Below are 24,452 nucleotides of genomic sequence, written 5' to 3' on the forward strand. Positions count from 1 at the left end.
TTTCGCCATTGCCGTCGCCGTCGCCGTTGCCGTCACCGTCGCCATCTTCCTCGCCGTCGCTGTTTCCGTTGCCGTCTTCCTCGCCGTCGCCGTCTCTTTCGCCATCGCCGTCGCCGTCGCCGTCGCTCTCTCCGTCGCCGTCGCCGTCTCTTTTGCCGACTTCCTTGCAGTCGCCGTCGCCGTCGCCGTCACCGTCAACGTCTACCTAACCGTCGCCGTCTTCCTCGACGTTGCCGTCGCCGTCGCCGAAGCCGTTTCAGTCGCCATCGCCGTCTCCGTCTCCGTCGCCGTCGCCCTCTCCGTCGCCGTCGCCGTCTTCGTCGCAATCGCCGTCTCTTTCGCCGTCTCCTTCGCCGTCGCCGTCGCCGTCTTCCTCGCCGTCGCAGTCTTCCTCGCCGTCGCCGTCTTCCTCGCAGTCGCCGTTTTCCTCGTTGTCGCTGCCTTCCACGCCGTCGTTGTTTCCGTCGCCGTCTCCGTCGTCGTCTACGTCGCCGTCGCCGTCGCTGTTTCTATCGCCGTCGCCGTCTTCTTCGCCATTGCCGTCGCCGTCACCGTCGCCGTCTCCGTCTCCGTCGCCGTCGCCGTCTTCCTCGCCGTCGCCGTCTTCCTCGCCGTCGCTGTTTCCGTCGCCGTCTCCTTCTTCGTCGCAGTCTCCGACGTCGTCGCCGACGCCTTCACCGTCGCCGTCGCCGTCGCCGTCGCCGTCGCCGTCGCCGTCGCCGTCGCCGTCGCCGTCGCCGTCGCCGTCGCCGTCTCCGACGCCGTCTCCGTCTCTCTCGCCGTCGCCGTCGCCGTTGCCGTCGCTGTCGCCGTCGCCGACGCCGTCGTCGTCGTCGTAGCCGTCGTCGTCGCCGTCGCCGTCTCCGTCGCCGTCGGCATCGCTGTCTTCCTCGCCGTCGCCGTCTTCCTCGGAGTCGCTGTTTCCGTCGCCTTCTTTTTCGCCGTTGCCGTCTCTTTCGCCATTGCCGTCGCCGTCGCCGTCGCCGTCGCCGTCTTCCTCGCCCGTCACTGTTTCCGTTGCCGTCTTCCTAGCCGTCGCCGTCTCTTTCGCCATCGCCGTCGCCGTCGCCGTCGCCGTCGAAGTTACCGTCGCCGTCTTCCTCGCCGTCACCGTTTTCCTCGCCGTCGCTGTTTCTGTCGCCGTCCTCGTCTTCTTCGCCGTCGCTGTTTCCGTCGCCGTCTCCGTCGCCGTCTCCGTCGCTGTCGCCGTCGCCGTCACCGTCGCCGTTGCCGTCGCCGTCTCTTTCACCATTGCCGTCGCCGTCGCAGTCGCAGTCTTCCTCGCACTCGCTGTTTCCGTCGCCGTCTTCTTCGCCGTCGCCGTCTCTTTCGCCATTGCCGACGCCGTCGCCGTCCCCGTCACCGTCGCCGTCTTCCTCGCCGTCGCCGTCGCCGTCTACCTCACAATCGCCGTCTTCCTCGACTTTGCCGTCGCCGTCGCCGTCGCCGTCACCGTCGCCGTCTTCCTCGCCGTCGCTGTTTCCGTCACCGTCTCCGTCGTTGTCGCAGTCTCCGTTGTCGTCGCCAACGCCTTCATCGTCGCCGTCGCCGTCGCCGTCGCCTTTACCGTTTCGTCGCCGTCGCCGTCGCCGTCTGCCTCGCCGTCGCCGTCGCCGTCGCCATCGCCGTCGCCGTCGCCGTCTCCGTCACCGTCGCTGTCTCTTTCGCCGTCTCCCTCGCCGTCGCCGTCGCCGTCGCGGTCGAAGTCGCCGTCGCTGTCTCTTTCGCCAATGCCGTCACCGTCGCCGTCGCCGTCTTCCTCGCAGTCGCCATCACCATCGCCGTCACCGTTGCCGTCGCCGTCGCAGTCGCCGTTGCCGACGCCGTCTTTGTCTCCGTCGCCGACCCCGTCGCCGTCGCCTTCGCCGTCGCCGTCGCCGTCTTCCTCGCCGTCGCCGTTTTTCTCACCGTCGCTATTTTTGTCGCCGTTGCCGTCGCTTAGGCCATCGCCGTCGCCGTCGCCGTGGCCGTCGCCGTGGCCGACGCCGTCTCTTTCGCCGACTCTTTCGCCGTCGCCGTCGCCGTCTCCATCGCCGTCGCCCTCTCTTTCGCCGACTCCCTCGCCGTTGCCGTCGCTGTCGCCGTCACCGTCGCCGTCTACCACGCCGTCGCCGGCTTCCTCGACATTGCCGTCTCCGTCGCCGCCGCCGACGCCTTCTTCGTCGCCGACGCCGTCTTCGTCGCCGAAACCGACTCAGTCGCCGTCGCCGTCGCCGTCGCCGTCGCCGTCGCCGTCGCCGTCTTCTTAGCCGTTGCCGTCGCCGTCACTGTCGCCGTCTTTCTCGCCGTCGCTGTTTCCGCTGCCGTCGCCGTCACTGTCGCCGTCTTTCTCGCCGTCGCTGTTTCCGTTGCCGTCTTCCTCGCCGTCGCCGTCTCTTTCGCCATCGCCGTCGCCGTCGCTGTCGCTCTCTCCGTCGCCGTCGCCGTCTCTTTCGCCGACTTCCTTGCCGTCGCCGTCGCCGTCGCCGTCACCGTCGCCGTCTACCTTACAGTCGCCGTCTTCCTCGACGTTGCCATCGCCGTCGCCGACGCCGTTTCCGTCACCGTCTCCATCGCCGTCGTCGTCGCCGTCACCGTCGCCGTCGCCGTCGCCGTCGCCGTCGCCGTCGGCGTTGCCGTCGCCGTCTTCCTCGTCGTCGCTTTTTTCGTCGCCTTCTTCCTCGCCGTCGCTGTCTCTTTCGTTTTCGCCGTCGCCGTCGCCGTCGCCGTCTCCGTCAAAGTCGCCGTCTCTTTCGCCGACTCCCTAGCCGTCGCCGTCGCTGTCGCCGTTACAGTCGCAGTCTACCTCGCCGTCGACGTCTTCCTCGACGTTGCCGTCGCCGTCGCCGACGCCGTTTCCGTCGCCGTCTCCGTCTCCATCGCCTCCGCCGACGCCGTCTTCGTCGCCGACGCCGTCTTCGTCGCCGACGCCGTCTTCGTCACCCTGTCCGTCGCCGTCGCCGTAGCCGTAGCCGTCGCCTTCTTCCTCACCGTCGCTGTCTTCCCCGCCGTCGCTGTTTCCGACGCCGTCTCCGTCGCCGTCTGTTTCGCCTTTGCCGTCACCGTCGCCGTCTTCTTCGCCATTGCCGTCGCCGTCGCCGTCGCCTTTGCCGTCGCCGTCGCCGTCACCGTCGCCGTAGCCGTCTTCCTTGCTGTCGCCGTCTTCCTCGCCGTCGCTGTTTCCGTCGCCGTCTCCGTCGTCGTCGCAGTCTCCGTCAAAGTCGCCGACGCCTTCATCGTCGCCGTCGTCGTCACCGTCACCGTCGCCGTCTTCTTCGCTATTGCCTTCGCCGTCGCTCTCTCCGTCGCCGTCGCCGTCTCTTTCGCCGACTTCCTCGCCGTCGCCGTCGCTGTCACCGTCACCGTCGCCGTCTACCTCACAGTCGCCGTCTTCAACGACGTTGCCTTCGCCGTCGCCGACGCCGTTTCCGTCGCCGTCTTCGTCGCCGTCGCCGCTGCCGACGCCGTCTTCGTCGCCTACGCCGTCCCCGTCGCCTTTGCCCTCGCCGTCTCTTTCGCCGTCTTCCTCGCCGTCGCCGTCGCCGTCGCAGTCGCCGTCGCCGTCACCGTCTTCCTCGCCGTCACTGTCTTCCTCGCCGTCGCCGTCTCTTTCGCCACTGCCGTCGCCGTCGCCGTCGCCGTCGCCGTCGCCGTCACCGTCGCCGTCTCTTTCGCCATCGCCGCCGCCGTCTTCCTCGTCGTCGCCGTCGCCGTCGCTCTCTCCGTCGTCGTCGCCGTCTCTTTCGCCTACTACCTCGCCGTCGCCGTCGCCGTCGCCGTCGCTGTCACCGTCGCCGTCGCCGACGCCGTTGCCGTCGCCGTCGCCGTCGCCGTCGCCGACGCCATCACCGACGTCGAATTCGACGTTCCCGTCGCCGGCGCCATCGCCCTCGCCGTCGGCGTCGCCGTCGCGGTTGCTGTCGCCCTCGCCCTTGCCCTCGCCCTCGCCATCGCAATCGTTGTAGCCGTCGCCGTCGTTGTCACCGTCGCCGTCGCCATCGCCGGATTTGTCGCAGTCTTTGTCGCCGTCGCCATCACTGACGTCGAATTCCACGTTCCCGTCGCCGTCTGTTGCCGTCACCGACGTCGAATTCGCCGTCGCCATCTTCTTCGCCGTCTTTATCATTATCGCCGTCTGCGTCATCCCTGCCGTCACCGTCCTTGTCGCCGTCTTTTTCGCCGTCTTTGTCGTAGTCGCCGTCGCCGTTGGCGTATGTCGCCGTCACCGACGTCGAACTCGACGTCGCCGTCGCCGTCGCCGTCGCCGTCGCCGTCGCCGTCGCCGTTTTTGTCGCTCTCGCCCTCTTTGTCGCCGTATTTGTCGCCGTCTTCGTCGTCGTCGCCGTCATTGTCGCCGTCGCCGTTGCCGTCGCCGTCGCCGTCGCCGTCGCCGTCGCCGTCGCCGTTGCCGTCTGTCGCCGTCGCCGTCGCCGTCGCCGTCGCCGTTGCCGTCTGTCGCCGTCGCCGTCGCCGTCGCCGACTTTGTCGCCGTCGCCGCCTTTGTCAATACCACCGCCGAGGACGACAACAACAACGACGCCGCCATTGTGCCGCCACCGCCGTCGCCGCCACCGCCGTCGCCGACGACGAGGACGACGACAACGACGACAACGACGACTACACCCCCGCTGCCGCTTCGCCGACGACTTCGACGACAATGACGCCGCCGCCGCCGCCGCCGCCGCCGCCGCTTCCACCGCCGCCGCCGAGAAGGACGACGACTACAGTGCGTCAACTACGCCGCCGCCGCTACTGCCGCCGCCGCCGACGACGACGATGACAACGCCGCCGCTACCGCCGCCGCCGCTGCAAACGACGACAACGTCGACGACACAACGACGAGCACTACGCTGCCGCCGCCGCCGCTGCCGCCGCCGCCGCCAGCGACGACGACGACAACGACGTCTACGCGCCCGCCCCCGCCACCGCCGCCGCCGCCGCCGCTGCCGCCGCGGACGACGACGACAACGACGACGACGACACTACGCCGCCGCCGACGACGACGCCGCCGACGACGACGACGACTACGACAACGAAGACGCCGCCGCCACCGCCGCCGCCGACAACAACGACAAAAACAACGACGACGACTACGCCGCCGTTGCTGCCACAACCGCCGCCGCCGCCGCCGCCGCCGCCGCCGCCGCCGCCGCCGCCGATGACAAAGACACTGCCGCAGACGACGACGACGACGACGACGACGACGACGACGATGACGACGACGACGACGCCGCACAAACAGATGCATGTACGTTACTCCTTACGCAAAAGCGGAGACAGATATCGGCGCATCACTTCAGGATTGACTGACTTGACAGCGAGGACAAAAGTAGCAAAAAGGTCTTTTCGCTTTGGGTTCGCTTTTGATACTGCGCTCCAAAGACTTTTTAAAACAATCTGAGTCTCTTGACTGCTTCCTGCGGCGGTGTCGCCGTTTTCATTCTTGGCAGGTTGCCTGCGAAAGGGAAGACCGCGTTCTGGCATCTCTTTAGCGATACCGAGAATATCAAGAGAAAGACATTTCTTTTCTAAGACGCGCGAAAACGCGTGCAGGACACGCTGCTCTCGCGATAGATGATATAGCCAGGCGCTCACCGTGTTGCCATCATGCAGAGCCTAGCTCTCACGCGTATACAGCTTCAAGTTACGTATATAATAATGGCCTCAGTAAGGCCATTTATGTAATTCTCGAACACCCTCGAGGAGCACGATATCTAGTTGTTTACTCTATCAATTCCATAGGCTACAGTAATTGCACACATTATGGGCTTCACATATCCTAACCACGGCGTACGAGCTTAATTAAAATTATTTGCATGAAAACATACATGTACAAATATATACTATTTGACCTGTCCTGTAAGAGTGACACGGAGCTACGCCTAACCCTAAACCTTTGCCTCTTTGGGTATCTGCTCGCCGTTGAGTTAGCGGACTGCTTGCAATGCTTCGCTCGCAGCCCCACTAGCCCGTAAAGCCAACGTGCTCCTTTCCTGTGTTTCCCTCAATGAGCCTTGTACAGTAACTACGCTTGTCCATTGTAGCCTCTGGCGACGTGTCATTTACAGCTAACGCAGCATGCATGACGCCGACGCTGCTTAAAGGTTACTTTGGGGCAGCGTCGCGACGCCATGCAGCAATTGCATGCTTTGGAATCAATCTTAGCGTAACGTCTAGCGATAATGCCAGGTAGAAGAATATTGCGAAATTTAATGATGCTTATTGACCAAAATAGTGAAATTCATCACTGCAGTTATTAATTAGTGTACTGACTAAAAATGTTTACGAATGTGGATTCGATTTCTTTCTAGACGCTTGCGTCAGTTTCATTTGCACCCTAAAAGACTACGGGAACTCTCATGAACGTCCATTTTGACGTATTTGCCTATGCTCCGACGTGATGTTATAAATTATGACTCCACGCTACGCGATACGGCTGCTTACGGTACGCGGTGTACCCAATACCGAATCGTTATTTTTTGAGCAACCTCTTTTCTTCACTTAAATAATCGTGAAGTCTTGTTTAATGTCACTCTCCGCTTTTGAGTTTTCCCACTGATATTAGAATAGAGGACCAAGGAACGGGAATAAAACTGCAGCACTTCTTTCGCGGCTAATTGAGAAGGCGAAACAAGTTGTTGTTTTATTGAGTGGGAGTTGGAGACGAGAAGAATACTATCGTCACCAACCGCTATGAACACTAAAAAATCGTCCCGCAGCATCAAAATATTTGTCGATCTCATATGAATTTAAAGGGTATCGCGACCTTATAAGATAAGTGATCATCTTTAGCCGAGTGCTTCGTCCAATATCGCTCAGCAGATCGGAACCCGCCTAAATTTGGAACTCCCTGGGGGCACCTAATTATTTAGTGTAAACGTACAGTGCATGCTTAAAATACTGCAAGCTTGAGCAGGCACACATCAAAAAGTTGACAGCTGCTTGCAGAACCACACGAATACTATATATTTCAGCTGCGACAAGACTGCTTCACAAACAGGAACGTCATCATGCAAACAATGATGATGCATCAACACTACGTATAAATATTGTCACCACGAGGAACTTTTGAGACATAGACGGGATTGGATAGCGTCACCCCGTGATCTGATTTCACACTTAATTTGCCACGGCGTTTGCTGTAAGAAAGATTTAAAAACGAATTAGAATCGCCAAAGTTCCTATAATAAGTGCAACTTGACGTACCTTCGAATGCAGAAAAAGAATATCAATATTATCAGCAAAATTGCTGCGGAAACAACCCCAACAACTATTCCAATCAGAGCGGATGTCGAGAGTCCGCCGTGACCGATGGGCTTTACTGTCAATGTTGCATCCGTAGTTGCTTCTGTTTGAAAGTGGTTTATCAAAAAAGCCACTGTGACTGCAGTAATATTGAACGCTGCCTAAAGAAGTAAAAGCGCGTTCGTCTGAACGACGAGAGCAAGAACATCTGCAGGTACAATTTGGGTGTGAAACGAGGCGTTGGTAAGAAAGAAACGCTCAAGCTGTTGGCGCTGGCGTTGGAAGAAGGTTCGTAGGCATAGTACTGAACAAACAATTTCCCTCTAGCAATACTAAACGGAAACGTTATCTCATTGAGAACCCTGCGAGAGATGTACAGTACCTAAATTGGCATTGATAGCTGCGCGCACCAACACAAAATTCTTCAAACGCTTTTCGGATGACCGACGAAAAAGAAGACTTGACAGCAACAAACTAGAGTATCAAGAGAAAGATACAAATGTCTGAAAAGACCATTGCAATGTTTGCAAAGAGACTTCGCGTTCATGTCCAAAATAGTGACATTTACGAGACCAGTGGCTGCAAGTAGATCATTAGGCGTTAGAGGACCTATTGAGACGTTAGAAAGAACATCCTAAAATGTTGTACAGTAAAAGCTAATTTACTTTCACATGACACTCCGTCTGTTGCAAGTAAATGCTCTGGACCACAACTGCAGGAGTAGAAACCAATGTTATTACGACAAATCTGATCACAATCATTCAGATTCTGACTGCATTCATCAATATCTACGTCGAAGCATTATCTGACAAATAAAACGGTTATAGTACTAGCTCACCAATGCAGGAACTTCCGTTCTTTATCATAAAGCCCGCCTCACAAGAGCAGGTGTAAGAACCCAAAGTATTATTACATAGCTGCTCACAGGTATGGAACCCAGTGACGCATTCGTCAACATCTGCGTGCAAAAAGACTGCAATATGCAACACAGCGAAAGTAATCATTTGCACCTAGACACGAAGCTTTGTCACTGCCTAGGTAGTAACCATCATTGCATGTGCAATAATAAGAGCCTTTTTCGTTTATGCACATTTGGTCGCAGTTGTTCAGTCTAAGTGAAGTACTGTTGCTACATTCGTCGATATCTGAAATCAGAATGCAGTAAACGAAAGATTTAATATTTTGTAAAACCTGAGCAAGTTCTTTCATCCAGGTTCAGCCTAAAACCAAGTGGGCAGAAACACGTGTAAGACTCGCACGTGTCCGTGCAATTGTGACTGCACGGACTTGACACTTGACATTCATCAATTGCTAATAAATAGATCTGTTCAAAAATTGCCCATAAGCCGTTTAGGAACACCTACCAGGATATTGACAGTCGTTACCGCAATACATTGGCTCACAAGTACACTGCCCAGGAGCAGAGCAATTGCCGTGAAAAGAGCAGTTGCCACTTCTGTTGTTCGAATTACACGTGAAGACGTTGCAGAGAGCTCCACTCCAATTTTCATTGCACTCGCACAAATTTAGACCGATGCATTGACCCTGTCCTAATTATCATAGAGCACCAATGCCGGCACGTTTTCTGTGATTAATTAAAATCACCTGAGCAATAGTGTAGTTGCTCGCACGATGGCAGAGAGCAATCAAATCCGGTCCATCCAAGTATGCACGAGCATACTTCTGGAGCTTCGCAGACTCCACGACCAGAACAACCTTGAGTGCATTCAAATGCCTCACAGCTGCCTCCGTAGTAGCCAGTGAAGCACTGGCAAGTGTTAGAGTCTAAGCAAATTCCATTTCCACTACAGTTTGACACCGAGGGACAGAATTGTGTCATCTTGCACGAAGGACCCGTGTAGCCAACGCGACAAGAGCAGACGTTCACGCCAGTGCAGTCGCCTTCGCCGTTACAGTCGTTTAGATCTGAACAAGAGTACTGGTCGCACGCAGATCCCTGCCATCCAGGATTGCAAGCACACGTGCCGTTAGTCAAACAGATTCCGTTACCTAATTTGACGATAAAAACATTGGTTTATGCCGTTGAAACGTACCTGAACAAAGTAGAGAGCTTTCACAAGACGGTTCCTGACACCTGGACCCAGTCCAGTCAAAGCTGCAAAGACAGCTGTCGTCTTCAATGCAAATTCCTTTTTCGGAACAAGTGTGAGAGCAAACGGTGGGCACACTGCAATCGTCGCCCGAAAATCCTGGGTTGCAACGGCACGTATTAGGTAAATAACATCCTCCGTGTAAGGAGCTCGTGCAATTGTTTACATCGTTGCAAAATGCTAATACGAAAACCCTCAAAAAGCCGAAGTCGCGTTCATTAAACTTATTAAAGAGTACCTTTGCTGCAATTATCTCCGTAATAGCCAAAATCGCATTCGCAAAAACCATTTTTGCATTGGCTAGTAGATGGACAGTCGACGCAACCTCCTAATACAATTAAAAATTAAAGAAGAATCAGAAATGCTGGCATTTCTTCACACCTTCACTACAATCTAAACCTGACCACGAAGATATGCAAATGCACGTGCCGCTGGAGCAAGATCCGTGATTGGAGCATTCATTCGGACAATTACCTAAAATTCGCCTATGAAATACTCGAGTTAAACTGAATTTTGTACCAGAAACGTAAACTTGTTGCTGCAAAACGGTATCGTCACCAGTGAGTCCTACATCCAAAATGCAGCTTTCCAATAGGCTTTCACTAATACCAAGACTCTTGCATGCATCCTCAGCCACCTGTGTCATATCCATTATAAGTCTGTTTGTGTCAATTTGTTTGTTATAAAACTTACTTTTCTGACATTAACAGGCAATTGGTCCACTCCGTAGATTGGAAGGTGAAAGGAATTGGTGTACGAATAATCCAAAACATCATCTGGGTAAAAATTTGAATGACTCGAAGACCAAACAGTAGACCAGTTACAAGCTGATACAACTCTCCCTAGAAAAAACGCAACATTCCAAATATCTGCATTGCCTGAAAGCATTATTGGTACGTACAAGATTCAACAAAATCTGCTGTGTCGTTATAGGTTTCACCAAAGGGGCCAACTAGATCATTATCCTTGTTGTCATCCATAAACCCGCACAAGCCTTCAGTTTCCTTGATGTACGCAGCAGTCGGTCCGAATTCCGTATCTAAATATTGCCGCATAAGAGTTGGCGAGTACCGAACATTAGCCGAATAGACGACGCCAGAACTGAATTGAAAGACAACTTCAGCAACAGAGCCGTTTGCGCGAGTCGGCTCTACGTAAAGATTGATTGCGGACGAGAGCTGATACGTTTTAGGATACAAAGACCAGTCCGTTGATAATAAGGTCCCGTTATACCTTAAATATAATTCAGACCGCAGAAAGCCTGCATACATGGTATTCACCTTATTTTTGGCAAAGTGTCGTTACCAATAGCGTTGTCTAAGGTGAATATACTTGTGGTAACGTTGCCCGTTTTCAAAGCAACGCCACCGACAAACGACGTTCCATTGTGCCCAAAAAATCGAATTTGAGCTCCAAAATCGTTCTTCAAGCTACGACAGTCCCAGAATTCTCCGATTCCAAAGTAATCAAATTCTTTTCCTATAAAGAGTTCTTTAAAATTCAGCAAGACGACTGATTGCCTAGGCATACCATCTGCTGTTACAATGTGTGGATCACCAAAGCGTCTCGCTGGTATTCTTCGATCACAGCACGAGCCTCTCCATCCTATGCGGCACTCGCAGAAGGAATCAGCGTCTACTACAGCAGCTCTGCACAATCCGTTTCCAGAGCAGTCCGTCCCATTTGTGTTTCTGCAAGAGCAGTCCGCCTGATCGCAGCAATTCCCGGTCCAGCCAGGAAAACATAGACAAAAAGAGTCTCTTCCTAATCCAGTCAAAACTCCGTGACCTGAACACTCTAAGAGAGAGATCAAGAATTACCCACCCCAAATTAACTGAGCTAACCGTTGTCGCAAGGACAGCCAGGAACCTTTCCGCATTTTGGTGTGCAGGCGATTTCGTTATCGCTCAGCCAGTCCCTCCAAATTTTGTTTCTTTTTGTAGGAAGATTTTGTTTGAAGCACAAGGCTGCTCTGAAATCACAGGCACAGCAATATTGTGCGCAGCTGTCTAATGTTCCCAGAATGTTGCACAAACCGTTTTCTGCCCACCGTCGATTGCATTGCGGATTATATGCTTTAAGAGCGTGAGGACAGCGGCAATTCTTTGGAGCGCTGTTGTAGCAAGCGCTATGAGTCCGACAACAGCTGTCTGTACCATCAACGGACACTCGATCAGAGAAAGAGACATCAGATTGTCCACACCAGCAGCCGTAATTAGCCCAATTTGACAACTTCTCTCCAGTAGCACAAAGAACATGAAACTCAAAACTGACAGAGCCAGCTTCTCCTTAATTAAAAGGCAGTGGTTATAAAAAACTAAACGAAAATATCCGTTACCATTGATGTCTATAGGTCCAAGCAGGTCGCTGGTAGGACGGACTGTGGGAGATAAAGTCAAAGGCGGAAGAGCAGGCAACGAATCTGGAGGAATTCCAGATTCACACCTCTCAAACGAAAACGTTTTGCAGGCAATAACTCGACGTGAGGCAGACGAACACTGAATCAAAAGCGAATCATTAACAAAGCATCTATCATAGTCAAGACAGGCTCGCTGACGACGCGAGCACCACGCCTGGCTGCCGACAACGTCAACCGAATTCCCGCGATTTCGAACAGACGCCAATCCGCAGGGAGCTTCACAGTTGAGCACTTTTATACTCGGCGAAAATCGACTCAGAATCGGCGAGTTTCCTTGGCCACTTACAACGGTGACGCAAGCGTGCGGAAACCAAGCGGGGCACTGCAGTGATTTGTCGTTCGGGGCTTGATTGTCGTCCTTCCTCATGCAGCGGCGATGAGTGTCGCACCAGCCGCAGTGCGGAATAGTAACGCAAGACGAGCAAGATTTAAACGTTGGGCAGGTATCGACGGCGCACGCAAATGCCGTCCATCCCTTCGCGCACTCGCACTTGTTCGGGGCCGCACACTTTCCACGTCCACTGCAGAAGTTCACCAAGTGGCACTGCGGCTCCGAACAGTTAAATCCACCCCAGCCGGGCCGACACTCGCAGAATCCCCCCTTCCTGCAAATCCCGTTGTTTGAGCAGGAGCATGGCTGAAATGATTTGCCGCAGGATTGGAGATCAGGTTCGAGAAGATAGCCGCTCTTGCACGAACACTGAAATGATCCAAAGGTGTTGGTGCAAATATGCTCGCACGGACCGCGACCGCCGTTCGTAGCGCACTCGTTAATATCTGAAAAAAAGAAATTAAACTGTCATCATCTGGATATGCAAAAACTACTGGTACAATCGACTGCACTGTGTTGCAGCTATAAAATAGTTTAACGTCGACTTGTCACGCAGAAATACCAGGTACTGTAAAATAATTTTTAGAATGGTATATACGAAGGTTCTCTCAATTAGATACAATTCGCATTGTCGCTATAGGATTAGTTTAGCACTGCATAAATACCTGTAGACTTTTGCTTCACAGAACATTCTGCTTGCAACTGCAGTCCGCCTGTATATCCATAGGAATCGTCATCTTCGAATCCGTATATGGTAAGGCCAAATTTTGTAATTGGAGAAACATGATGAATAGTATGAGACCCGGTAGTGACTGAAATCGTTGCTCCGACGAGTTTCTGACCTGGTACATTATTCCACACGGTCGACGAATTGAGAGGCAGATTGTCAAGTCGAAGTCCCCCTTCACTTCCGGAGGGCACGATAATCCCGACGTAGCTTTAAAAGTTAACAGGGTACGATGCCGGCGTGCTGACCGTGTAGCTGAACCGATACTGTTCTATTGGAGGCAGAACTATCATAAAAGGATCCGACAATGTGCCATCAGTCGTGCTTCCCTGCGAGTATTGCACCAGCATAGCCGGCCGCGTCATCTCGACTGACAGAAACGTCGACGACGATCCTTTGAATTCGTGAAAAGATCCCGAAGACAGACCAGACGCTTCGAGCACACCGTTCACAGTAACGTCCGTATTGTCGTGAGCGGCCACGACCCGGTAAACGTCGCCAGCCGTTCGCGTCGCCAAAGGAGATGCAGCATAGCGGCTACCCAGGGTTGCGACGGGCGGCATCTGCTGGACGAGATGATCGCGATTGGCACGTTGGCGCATTCGTGTCCACCCAAAACGGAAACAATTTTGTCGGAGAAGACTCTTGTTCCAGTCACGTCGTCACCCTGCAAGAGAATTGTCTGCAGACTATCAAGTACGAAAGTGCTGTTTTGGCCTGCGTTGTACGTCGTCACTCCGTCATTCACTTGCAATGATGGGAGGATCGTTACCGTCGTCGCATTATCAATAGCAACAACTCCAACCGTACTCTTACCGCTGCCTTCGTATGAAGCTACGACGTATTCAAAGCGCTGGATGTATGTAGGCAAAGCAAGAAAAGCGTCTGTGGTATGGGGCGCTTGATTCAAGCCATAAACAATTAACTCCTCTGTGCCGGTAATACGAATTCCGTTATTTCCTTTTCCCAGACTCATGACCAAACCGATGGGTACTTCAACACTTGCCAACGTGTTTGCTTGAAGGTAGCCCGAAGAGAAAAAATTCTGTCCGGGACAGCTTATGGTGAAATTCAGCGCTTTAGAGGACGTGAGAAAGAAAACAAATTTCCAGCTGGAAATCGACGGGCGGTGATTCGGCAGGAAACCTAGCACAAATTCTCTTCCGGTGTTGCTATTCTGATTGCCTGTAACCCAAAGAATACAATAAGAAATCACTTTTGCAAGAAACTCTGTGACTGCGGCATGTAAAGTTACTACTGCATTCATAACGGGTCGATAATATAAGGAATTTTACGCTATGCTAGCGTTTTTAATTGACTTGTTTTTCATTCATTTTAAACAAATTTCAGTATAGTTTCACTTTCAATGTTTCCCGAGCTAAACTACGATTTTGTCAAAAATAAATTTTCTTCACTAAAGCTTTGTACGAATTCAACAAAATGCCTCATACACAAAATGGGTTGTTCTTACAGCAATTTTCGTCAGAACCGTCGTTACAGTCGACTTTCCCGTCGCACCGCCTAGAGCTGGAAAGGCAAGACCCGCTGCTAGTGCAAATAAACTCGCTTGCTTGGCAAGAGTTCGCAGCACAGCAGAGCTGAGCAAAGTTCACTGCAATTTGACAACCAATATACAACACAGTAATATCTAAATTTAAGTGAAAGAAAATACCGAGAAGGCAAAATGATAATAAACTTGAAGAGACCGCTCTGAATGAGCCCATTTTTCGCAACAACAGGCGCAAGTTGAAACGAAACCTCAGATCTAATGACGAAAGTAAAACTGCGCAAGATATATAGACAACCGTAGTGTCCCGAGTCAACGCCCACCCTCCTTTTCAACTTCAAAGCATTGTTCAGCGTAAATGCTAAGAGCTAAGCACTTCTCGTCGGTTAATAACTTCCGACACGCGCCATGTAACTGTCGAGATACAAAAGCTTACCACAAAGCGAGAGGCAAATCTGATGAGACTTGGGGACTTGGGGACTTGGGGACTTTATTGATACCAAATTAGTTTCCTCCAGTAGCACGTGGCACAATTATGATAACTCTTTGAGGGAGACGTCAACACTTTAGAGAGATAGTTTCAAGTAAATCTTACTCTGAAATAGCCTCGTTGATGAGTATGTAAACGTCATAATGCCACCAAAATTATTGTTATGACCTCCGGTCTTCCTAGCTGCTTCCAAGGGAGCGAACTGAAGGAGAGCCCGCCTATTGCCGTGTATTTCTCAGCCGCCCTTTGTGTTCAGCCATCTAGAGCAGCAAGGTGCGACGATCGGCATGCCGCGACGATCTGCATGCCGCTGTACATATAATTCGGAAATATAAATTCGTGGCACCATCTACAAAATAGTCAGCCCCTGCCAACTGGTATCTGAAACAAGTGACACCTGCGATTGCACTTTTACCAATTAATTAAGCGGCTCAGGAACGTGGACCTACTCGATGATTTGACTTATATTTAATTTCTCTCCCGGGTGTACAATAGAATAGAGTAGGACCTCGGCTTTCGGACATTCTGCGATTTCGGACGCTCGCACAGCAAATCTAGCCAACCGATTCTGGCTTCCTATAGCGCATTTTAAAGCCCAATCCCTGCCAGGAAGATGTGCTTGAGCGCGAATCAATAGACCAAACCCTCGTGATTTTATAAGAAGATTAGCGCGCGCAGGTCAAAACCTCCGCTTTCGGACAACGGTGTCGCTTTCGGACACGCAGGCGTAGCTCATTCAAATTTTAATTTTTCGCCAAGAATTTTTTTCCACAGAATCCTCTATCATAGAGCTTTCGAACGCAGTAAAGCTTTAGCAAAATGGTCAAGTCTGTCGCCTGCTAAAAATCGACGAACGTACCGACATCGCACCTCGGTTTTCGGACACCATTTATTCCGTTTGCAAAGGCCAAATCCGTTTCTAAAACACTACTCCGAATTTTCTGTAAGGTATTTGAGTCGAATTTCAACAACCGATTGAAAACGAGTAACTTTCTAAGCAATTGGGCGGTTTAGTGCCGCAAAATGCATTTCTCAAGTTTGCTTTAGTAGCAATAAAACTAAAAATAGCAACGAAAATACCCAAACTGGTACAGAAGCAAGCGGTGCGAAGAAAAGTCACCCTAAAACTTCATTTTAATAAAAAAGTATGCAGTTTGTTCAAACCTTATCGTAGTGTCTGTTTATGGTATATTGCCAAGAGCGCATGATCAGGCTACGTCAAGCTGCGTTTAATATTTTATTAATTTGCGTTCTAAGAATTTTAGTTTGAGTGCTCCTATATAAAGATCAAATTTCAGATTCTTGGTATCACACTATGGCTGTGATACCTTCATGAAAGTCGATTTTGCGAAAAATGTACTTGCTCTACTTAGGGAGAGCACTCCAGAAGCAGATACTGTAAAAAGGCGTACTTTTACTGAATGTTTCCGACGTTGCCATTAATATCAGAACGGCAAATGAATTTGGCGTAAAGTACTCTATGCGACAGATTTTTTCAATAAAACGAAGTTTTAGGGTGACTTTTTCTTCGCACCGCTTGCTTCTGTACCAGTTTGGGTATTTTCGTTGCTATTTTTAGTTTTATTGCTACTAAAGCAAACTTGAGAAATGCATTTTGCGGCACTAAACCGCCCAATTGCTTAGCAAAGTTACTCGTTTTCGATCGGCTTTTGAAATTCGACTCAAATACCTTACAGAAAATTCAGAGTAGTGTTTTAGAAACGGATTTGGCCTTTGCAAACGGAATAACTGGTGTCCGAAAACCGAGGTGCGATGTCGGTACGTTCGTCGATTTTTAGCAGGCGACAGACTTGACCATTTTGCTAAAGCTTTACTGCGTTCGAAAGCTCTATGATAGAGGATTCTGTGAAAAAAAATTCTTGGCGAAACATTAAAATTTGATTGAGCTACGCCTGCGTGTCCGAAAGCGACACCGTTGTCCGAAAGCGGAGGTTTTGACCTGCGCGCGCTAATCTTCTTATAAAATCACGAGGGTTTGGTCTATTGATTCGCGCTCAAGCACATCTTCCTGGCAGGGATTGGGCTTTAAAATGCGCTATAGGAAGCCAGAATCGGTTGGCTAGATTTGCTGTGCGAGCGTCCGAAATCGCAGAATGTCCGAAAGCCGAGGTCCTACTCTATATGGTCCTTGCCTCGTGGAGTCGAAAGCAATGCAGGATATTTAAGCGCAGAGGTGACCACCACTGATTGATTCGTAGTATCGATTCGCAGTATCTGTCTCCGCTCATTTCGTAATCGCAAGGCGAAGCGGATCAGTTGGGCTAAGCAACGATGACTTCTCGCGGCCAATCGATCGACATCGATCTCGCTGAAGTCATCGTCTAACTTGCTAGCGTCGACGCCGGTCGCAGTGTCTTCACATTCTTTTTCCCGATAGACGTGACGTTCCCGTATCTCCAATTGCTTTCCCGTATCTTTCTTTCCGTCGGGGCAATGGGGAATAACGTTGACGGTTGTTGATGTCGATATTTCTTCGATTTGATCTATTTCATTTTGAAACTAGCTTTTCTTTTCCGGGCTGTCGAAAGAGGAGACAGAGTAGCCGTATCATCGTATGTTCGACGCTATCCAGAAAAGTGGAGGACAGTGGCCAATGCGGTGCGGCGAGTAGTGTTGGTTTCGATCTTCTAACGGCGAATTTAGGAGGGAAAAACTTGCCTTCACTTGGCACGCGACGTCGATATGGCAATATATTTGATTTCAGCTGGAGCAGATATGGAAGCTCGTGATAACGTATTAACTTATTAGCACTCACTAGTGATGAGCATAGGATTCATAGATGGAAATGACACCCTTTCTTTCAGCCGTTGAGATTGGAAATGGAGTAGTGATGGATGTTCTGGTTAAGAACAGATGCGATATTCATGCAAAAGGCGAGGTATGTACGACTCTTTTTGGAAGATCTTGCGACCGCAAACTAAAGAGATGCTGGTAGCTTGGTGATGCTTTGGCAATTGCTACTCTCAATGGTCATTTGGGAATTATTAGACGACTCGTAGAATTGGGATTAGATGTCAATAGTAAATCTGCAATGGTAGGTAATTTAAAATTTAGTATTTATTTGTCACTGCCTTTTTCCATACGACGTTTCAACTCAAATTTTTTAGAGGTTCGACACTTCCCTTCATCTTGCATGTTGGGAGAATCGTGTTGAAATTGCCGAATATTTGCTTTCAGTTGGAGCAGACATTGAAGCTGTCAATAGGGTATGGATTTTTATGCAATCGATAATTATAACGGCGCGTTTTGTTAGTTGGGAAGAACGCCCTTTCTGGAAGCTATTTCCTGTGGAAAAGAAAAAGTCATACATTTTCTCATTGCTAAGGGTTGCAATATTTATGCAAAGGACGAGGTGCGATGCAGCACAGTGCAATTTAGCTTCTAAAAGTTCATTGACGTAGAAAAGTAGAGGAGCTGTTGAAATTGCCAGTTCTCGAAATTACGTTGAATTGAAAATACAACTCGAGAAGATCTTTCGCCAACGAGAGGTAAGCGTAGACGAAATTTCATCACTTCTTGACATGGGGTTTCTTAGGCTGCTTCTTTGACTGATAAAGGAGTTAAAGTAAAAGAAACGCAAAGTGAAGTTTCACCGCTCGAGAATGAGGAAGATATACCGGTATTACTTATTTAATAAAATGTACGCTCCGTGTAAACAAAAATTTAATTAAACAGAGAAGTACTACTTATGACCCTTCTTGGTGTTAGTGGTATAAAATGTACGTAGTATTTTACTTTGCGAATATACGCTAGCCTGTGATCGAATGAGAATCTATTAAAGTATCTCAGGGCTATTCTATATATATAGCCACGAAGTCTGGGCTTCACATTCAAAATCATAATTTGTTCTCTTTTGTTCTGTTTTGAACTTCTTAAGTGGTGCATTGATCGCGATTATCTCCGCTGCATCAGAATCTCCAATAGATCAGACAATAGATCAGTGACAGTCACGTATTATTCTTAATATTGACGTCCTTGTCTGCTCACCGCTGGTCTCTAGTTCTCATAAGACGAACTGTCTTCTAGGCACCTGCGCAAGACAATTTAGCAAAATCTTATTTATCGTCTGTCGAGGTTAATTATTAACTGCACGGGTTCTCAACCAATGCTAAGGCTTTTTAGACTGCCGCTGTGGTAGAAGAGGAGAATCTCACTAAAGATCTTCATGCGTCTCAACAGGCTAGTTCTTTAGAATTGAGCCAATATTAGTTCTTTTACATAATGCAGTAGGTCGTTCGTGGGCTTCAACGTCGCCTTGTTACAGCAGAAGCAGCAAGAGATTCTGCTCTCGCGTCTCAGCAGGTTGGATGAATTTGTGTTATAACATCTGAAGGACGATTTTCATTGCATCAGCTCGTTTGTGATCTACAGCGACTGCTCGACGTTGCGCGCTCAGAAACGATTGAATTGCGCAAGGAGAGAACTAAAATTCTGTCCGAGCATGAAGACAAAATGTCACAAGTGCAGGAAGCCAGTCGGTACCTCCGTGAGCGATCTGTGCGAGCAGAAGCGGATCTCAGTAAAAAGAGATAGTATGACTCATAATAGACTTTATGATTCGTTATTAGAGAGAATGTCTGAGCGTAGTGCTCAACTGGAGCAAGAGTTCAGTAAAGAGTTACAGGGTTGACTCAAAAACGGTGATGAGTTAGATCTATCCTTTACTAGAAAGAACTTCTGAGCGTTGCGCTCAACTGAAGCGAGAACTCGACGCCACAAAGCTCGTTTCCGAAGAAGCGCAAAGAAATTTGAGCAAGTACGAAGACGTGCTCAAAATTTCTTCTGCCGACGTTCAAATGAGTGACGTCAAACTCGGCGGAGGATCGTACGGAGGTAAATATTATTTTGTGAAACTGTTTGTGCATTTATCTTTTTTCAATGTGAGACGTTCGTGTGGGTCGTTGGCGTGGCTGCAACGTAGCGGTCAAAACGTTCTTCGATTTCCTTCGTGTCGATCTTTATCTCCGTCGATTGGAGCAAGAAATCTCAATCTGTCGTCACGTTCATCATCCCAACGTCGTCTCTTTGCTCGGCGTCATTACTCAAGACGGAATACCACTGAGCATTGTGTCTGAGCTTCTTGAAGCCTCCCTTTACGATGTCATTGTCGCCGCAGGTGGCCGTCTATTTCTGAGAGAGCAAATTGACATCGCTGTCGGCTGCTCGTCTGGAATCTACTATCTCCACGGGCTCGACATTCTCCATGGAGACATTCGATCGACGAACGTCGTCCTAACGTCACTTATGGAAGCGAAAATCTGCGATTTGGGAGCGGCTCGTTTTGCGCTTTCGAGTCTGTCAGCCGGGCCGATGAGCCCTGACTATGTCGCTCCTGAGAGATTAGAAGGCGGTCAGCACAACACTAAAATGGCCGACGTCTATAGCCTTGGCGTTACGCTCATCGAATTGATGACAGGAGAGCATCCCGCAACTTCTAAGAGAATGGTTCAAGGTGCAAGTATTCGGCACCCTGTCATGCAGCAGCTCGGTCTGGGAATGGTTAATCGGAGTGCTACAAAGAGGCCCTTGGTTGGAGAATGTCTTTCTCAAATTGAAGCCATTCAGCAGTTTGACGAAGAGTATAAGGGCTGCACAGAGATGAGAATGGTCAAAGGCAAGACGCACGGGAAAGGGAAAGTTCATCTGGTAAGTGTGCAGTGGAGCTGATTTTCTCTTCGTTTCCGTTATACGGACGCTAGCTCGTTTGTCTTCCTACTTTTTGTTTTATTTGCTCTCTAGTTAGTCATGTTTTTCTGCTGATATCTTTTACCACACTCTGGCGTGGCGGGAAAGGTTTGTATGCTATTTCAATTATTAATTAATTAATAAGCTATCATTGCAAAATGTTTTCTAGGCGGCCAACTACCAGGAATGTAGTAGTTAGGTGACTATATATATAAAAGACGGATTCTAATAAAACCGTTTTGTAAGAAAAGGGATTTTCGGAGATAGTTGTTGCTTCACACCGCTCAACATTTCCGGGGCGTTCTCTGTGCAAAACGTCCTTACCGCATACGGGTATTATGCGATTGTGTAAGCCGATCTTTTCTCAGAATGTCGACCGTTGTCGGTTGTTGCTGATTGAACGTTTCTATATCTACCCTATATCTTGTTTTTTAGCCTTTTTTTCAGCCGTCGAAGCAGGAGATAGAGAAACGGTCTCTACGTACATTCGACGCAACCCGGAAAAATGGAAGAAAGACGTTAATCGGGTGCGATGAGTAGTACATTAGACTCTCGCTTATCCGAACACCTTGGCAGTCGAGGATGACCGATTTTCGGCGGTGTTCGGATACGCGACATTTTCGGCGAATACCGCGCGGTATAGCTTGAAATTAAGGAGCCGCTACCTCTAATTTTGTTAGGCCGGTAGGCCTTTAGAGGACCTTATCTGCTCACGGAAAGCAGCCGAGGACGCTGAAGTACATTGCTATAATAAGCACTGCAGCGTTAGGCTTGTTCAAGTTTAATGCACGCATAAAAAAAATTACTTTAGAAAACGTGACGCGAAAACCTGGGGTTCCCATATAAGCAGGTTTTGGATAAGCGAGGGTCTACTGTAGCGAGTTGTACTGTATAAGTGAATCATTTTTTGGCGTATTTAGTACAAGCAAACTTGTCTTCATTTGGCGCGTGACGCTGAAATGGCTGGATTTTTGGTTTCAGCTGGAGCAGATATGGAAGCTCGTGCTACGGTTTTGATTGATAAACATTGGTCATGAAATTGAACAGGTGCATGACTAATTATAGGTGGGAAGAACGCCTTTTCTTTCAGCTGTAGGGAAAGGAAATAGAGAAGTGATGGACGTTCTAATTAAAAATGGATGCAATGTTTATGCAAAGGACATTGTAAGTAAGTCTCTTGGTAGTTTTTTAGTACTGAGATTCTTATCTATTTAGCTTGGTGGAGCATTGGCATCCGCTAGTTGTAATGGCCATTTGGGAATTTTAAAACGACTCGTGGGATTGCGATTGGATGTCAATGATAAATCTGCTATAGTATTTAATTGAATCTTTTGGTAGTAGCCACATCCGCGCATTTACCGGTTCTGCGTCATTTTTACGCAATTCTTACCGGGTACGTTAGACCAATGTGGGTGGGTTCACTGTCTCGTAAACGGACAGAGGCTCTGGATGTGGCTTCTATCAAAAATCATTTGATATTTCACAGTAAAACAATTTCTAGGAAGGCGACACTTCTCTTCATCTCGCATGCCGTTCAAGGAATCAAGTTGAAATTGCAGATTATTTACTTTCAGTTGGAGCAGATATTGAAGCAGTCAATAATGTACTGATTATTGCTCAAATTATTTTTAGAACATTTTATATTGCTGTTAGGAAAAAAGGACGCCGTTTCTAGAGGCGACTTTTTGGGGTAAAGCACCAGTAACCATGTTCCTAATAGAAAAGCGCTGCAATATTTATGCAAGGGACAAGGTTAGTACTATTTTGCTCTCTTCGAAAATAATTTGAGTGACGTAGAATGATAGAGGAGCTATTGATATTGCTGATTCTCGAAATCACGTTGCACTGAAAGAAGAGCTTGTTAAGATATTTCGTGAACGACAGGAAAGCCTTGATAACATGCTAATGAAGTGTTGATATGATATTTCTACAGGCTTCTTTTTCTTCAGAGAGAAGTTCTGTAGTGAAAGACATGGGCGAAACTGTTTCACACTCTGGGGTACACCTAGTCACTACATTTTACTTCTATAGAATGTAACGTCATGTCTTGGATTACTTTACTTTCTTTGAAGCCCAAGCAACCCTTCTTTGAGGACACGGAAGAAGAATCACTGGACGCTTCTCAGCGGGTCTTAATTAAATCCGTCGTTTGTAAACCGATGTTTATATTCTTTGATTAAGCTTGTTTGTGAGCTTCAAGACGACGCCTTTTTGGCGGAAAAAGAATCCCTCATTAATGCTCTCCACGCGTTCCAACAGGTTTGATTTATACCATAGAGTGCAGAAAGTCGCACTCTATAACTTTGTAAATTGTATGGCATTAGCTTGTTCGTGATCTGCAGCGTCGCCTTGATAAGGCAGAAGAAGAGAGAGACGCTGCGTGTGCAGAAAACACAGCATTACTAAAGGAGAAAGATAGAATTCTTTTGGAAGCTAAAGAGAAAATGGCTCAAGTGCAGGAAGCGTGTGAACAGTCTGCTGAAGCTTTTAGTAAAAAACGCGCATGGCGCTATACGTTACAAAATGTCATCATACATTATTAGGAGATCGTGTGTCTGAACGCTGCAATCAACTGGAACAAGAACGTGACGCATTGCACCTTGTGTCAGAGGAGGCGCAGAGAAATTTGAGCAAGTACGAAGAAGTGCTCAAAATTTCTTCTGATGACATTGAAATGAGTGACGTCAAGCTTGGCGGAGGATCGTACGGAGGTAGGTGCTCTGGTCTTTGATATTCGGCTAACTGTATATGTCTAATTTGAGACGTGCGTGTGGGTCGTTGGCATGGCTGCCACGTGGCTGTCAAAACGTTCTATGATTTCCTTCGCATCGATATCTATCTTCGCCGGTTGGAACAAGAAATTTCAATCTGTCGTCACGTTCATCATCCCAATGTCGTGGCTTTGCTTGGCGTCATCACTCAAGATGAAATGCCACTGAGAATCGTATCAGAGCTTCTTGAGGCATCCCTCTCTGATATCATTGCTGCCTCTTACGGTCATTTGATACTAAGAGAACAAATAGACATCGCAGTCGGCTGTTCGTCGGGGCTTGGCTATCTCCACGCTCTCGACATTCTCCACGGAGACATTCGATCAACGAATGTCGTCGTGACGTCACTTATGGAAGCAAAAATCTGCGATTTGGGAGCGGCTCGTTTTGCCGTCTCCTCAAGTCTATCGGCCGGGCCGATGAGTCCTGATTACGTAGCGCCTGAAAGACGAGAACTCGGTCAGCACAACACGAAAATGGCCGATGTCTATAGCCTCGGCGTGACGTTCATCGAACTGATGACGGGGGAGCATCCAGCAGCACGAAAAAGAATGGCACAATGCGCAAGTGTTCGTCATCCTGTCATTAGGCAGCTCAGTCGCGGGATGGTAAATTACAATTCTGCAATAAGGCCTTTGGCAAAAGAATGTCTTTTTCAATTGGAAGCCATTCAAAAATGTGACGAGGAATACATAAGGTGCCCACTGAAGCGAATGGTCAAAGGTATGATGCACGGAGAAGGGAAAGTGCATCTAGTCAATGAACGGTGGAGGTAAGAGTTAGCTAAAGTCTCGGATTGTCATGCTTTGATTGCCGCATCTTGTTATAAATTGATTTTTTTTTTTCTATTGGTATACGTTCAGTTTTAGAGGCTCTTTCCTAACATTTCGTGCGTCGATCGTTTTATTGGCCATTTTTAGCATGCTTTTATGGCACGAACAGGTGGTCTATATTACACTGCAGACTTTACGATGTACCTACTTGGCTTTCCTACAAAGGCTCTCGAGGAGGTGACAAGCCCATGTCTGGCCCATGTCTAATATGCTATATATTAGGTAAGCTGGACCTAACCTTCTCCTCGGGATTGAATGAAAAGGGCCTGGCACCATAGATAGGAGGAGGCACGCGAGGCTAGCTTACGAGTACTGCAAACACGAGAAGGGTAC

General features: G+C 49.4%; 2 protein-coding genes and 1 pseudogene across 6 annotated transcripts; 1 reads left to right on the top strand and 2 right to left on the bottom strand.

Annotated features, from left to right (window-relative positions):
* Nucleotides 1-256: 256 nt before the first annotated feature.
* On the bottom strand, nt 257-4,123 carry LOC136199262 (serine-aspartate repeat-containing protein F-like). Its single transcript, XM_065989435.1, has 8 exons — nt 3,655-4,123; nt 3,361-3,549; nt 2,873-3,189; nt 2,287-2,485; nt 1,651-2,175; nt 1,052-1,561; nt 811-1,008; nt 257-528 (listed from the first exon to the last, which is right to left on the bottom strand). Exons 1-8 carry the CDS (start codon nt 4,121-4,123, stop codon nt 257-259), a joined length of 2,679 nt encoding a protein of 892 aa, XP_065845507.1.
* Nucleotides 4,124-6,947: 2,824 nt separating this feature from the next.
* Nucleotides 6,948-15,130, bottom strand: LOC136198862 (neurogenic locus notch homolog protein 2-like; annotated as a pseudogene).
* Nucleotides 15,131-17,250: 2,120 nt separating this feature from the next.
* LOC136198924 (uncharacterized) lies at nt 17,251-24,179 on the top strand. Of its 5 annotated transcripts, XM_065988989.1 has the most exons (17): nt 17,251-17,282; nt 17,334-17,428; nt 17,474-17,563; nt 17,610-17,708; nt 17,766-17,864; nt 17,938-18,036; nt 18,084-18,182; nt 18,232-18,318; nt 18,366-18,449; nt 18,857-18,904; nt 18,953-19,009; nt 19,061-19,132; nt 19,184-19,349; nt 19,399-19,440; nt 19,499-19,663; nt 19,716-20,623; nt 20,685-20,762. In XM_065988989.1, the coding sequence occupies exons 1-16, from the start codon at nt 17,264-17,266 to the stop codon at nt 20,495-20,497; spliced, it is 2,103 nt and encodes a 700-aa protein (XP_065845061.1). In that variant the 5' UTR covers nt 17,251-17,263; the 3' UTR covers nt 20,498-20,623; nt 20,685-20,762. The 5 variants fall into 5 exon arrangements, with proteins under 5 accessions (XP_065845061.1, XP_065845060.1, XP_065845064.1 ...); XM_065988988.1 differs by lacking the exons at nt 19,716-20,623; nt 20,685-20,762 and adding an exon at nt 23,278-24,179; XM_065988992.1 differs by lacking the exons at nt 17,251-17,282; nt 19,716-20,623; nt 20,685-20,762 and adding an exon at nt 23,278-24,178 and having other exon boundaries at nt 17,415-17,428; nt 17,635-17,708.
* Nucleotides 24,180-24,452: the final 273 nt, after the last annotated feature.

Source organism: Oscarella lobularis, chromosome 20 (genome assembly GCF_947507565.1).
Source record: "Oscarella lobularis chromosome 20, ooOscLobu1.1, whole genome shotgun sequence".
NCBI lineage: Eukaryota > Metazoa > Porifera > Homoscleromorpha > Homosclerophorida > Oscarellidae > Oscarella > Oscarella lobularis.

Bases quoted from the DNA above. Each gene is read 5' to 3' on its own strand.
- LOC136199262 (XM_065989435.1), bottom strand. From the start codon at position 4,123: ATGACGCAGACGGCGATAATGATAAAGACGGCGAAGAAGATGGCGACG. The intron at 3,550-3,654 runs GCGAAAGAGACG...ACGGCGAGGAAG, and splicing joins GGAAGACGGCGGCGGCGATG to ACGGTGACGGCGACGGCGAC. The intron at 1,562-1,650 runs GTGACGGAGACG...GAAACGGTAAAG, and splicing joins CGGCGAAAGAGACAGCGACG to GCGACGGCGACGGCGACGGC.
- LOC136198924 (XM_065988988.1), top strand. The intron at 17,564-17,609 runs GTATTAACTTAT...TAGGATTCATAG, and splicing joins ATATGGAAGCTCGTGATAAC to ATGGAAATGACACCCTTTCT. The intron at 17,865-17,937 runs GTAGGTAATTTA...CAAATTTTTTAG, and splicing joins TCAATAGTAAATCTGCAATG to AGGTTCGACACTTCCCTTCA.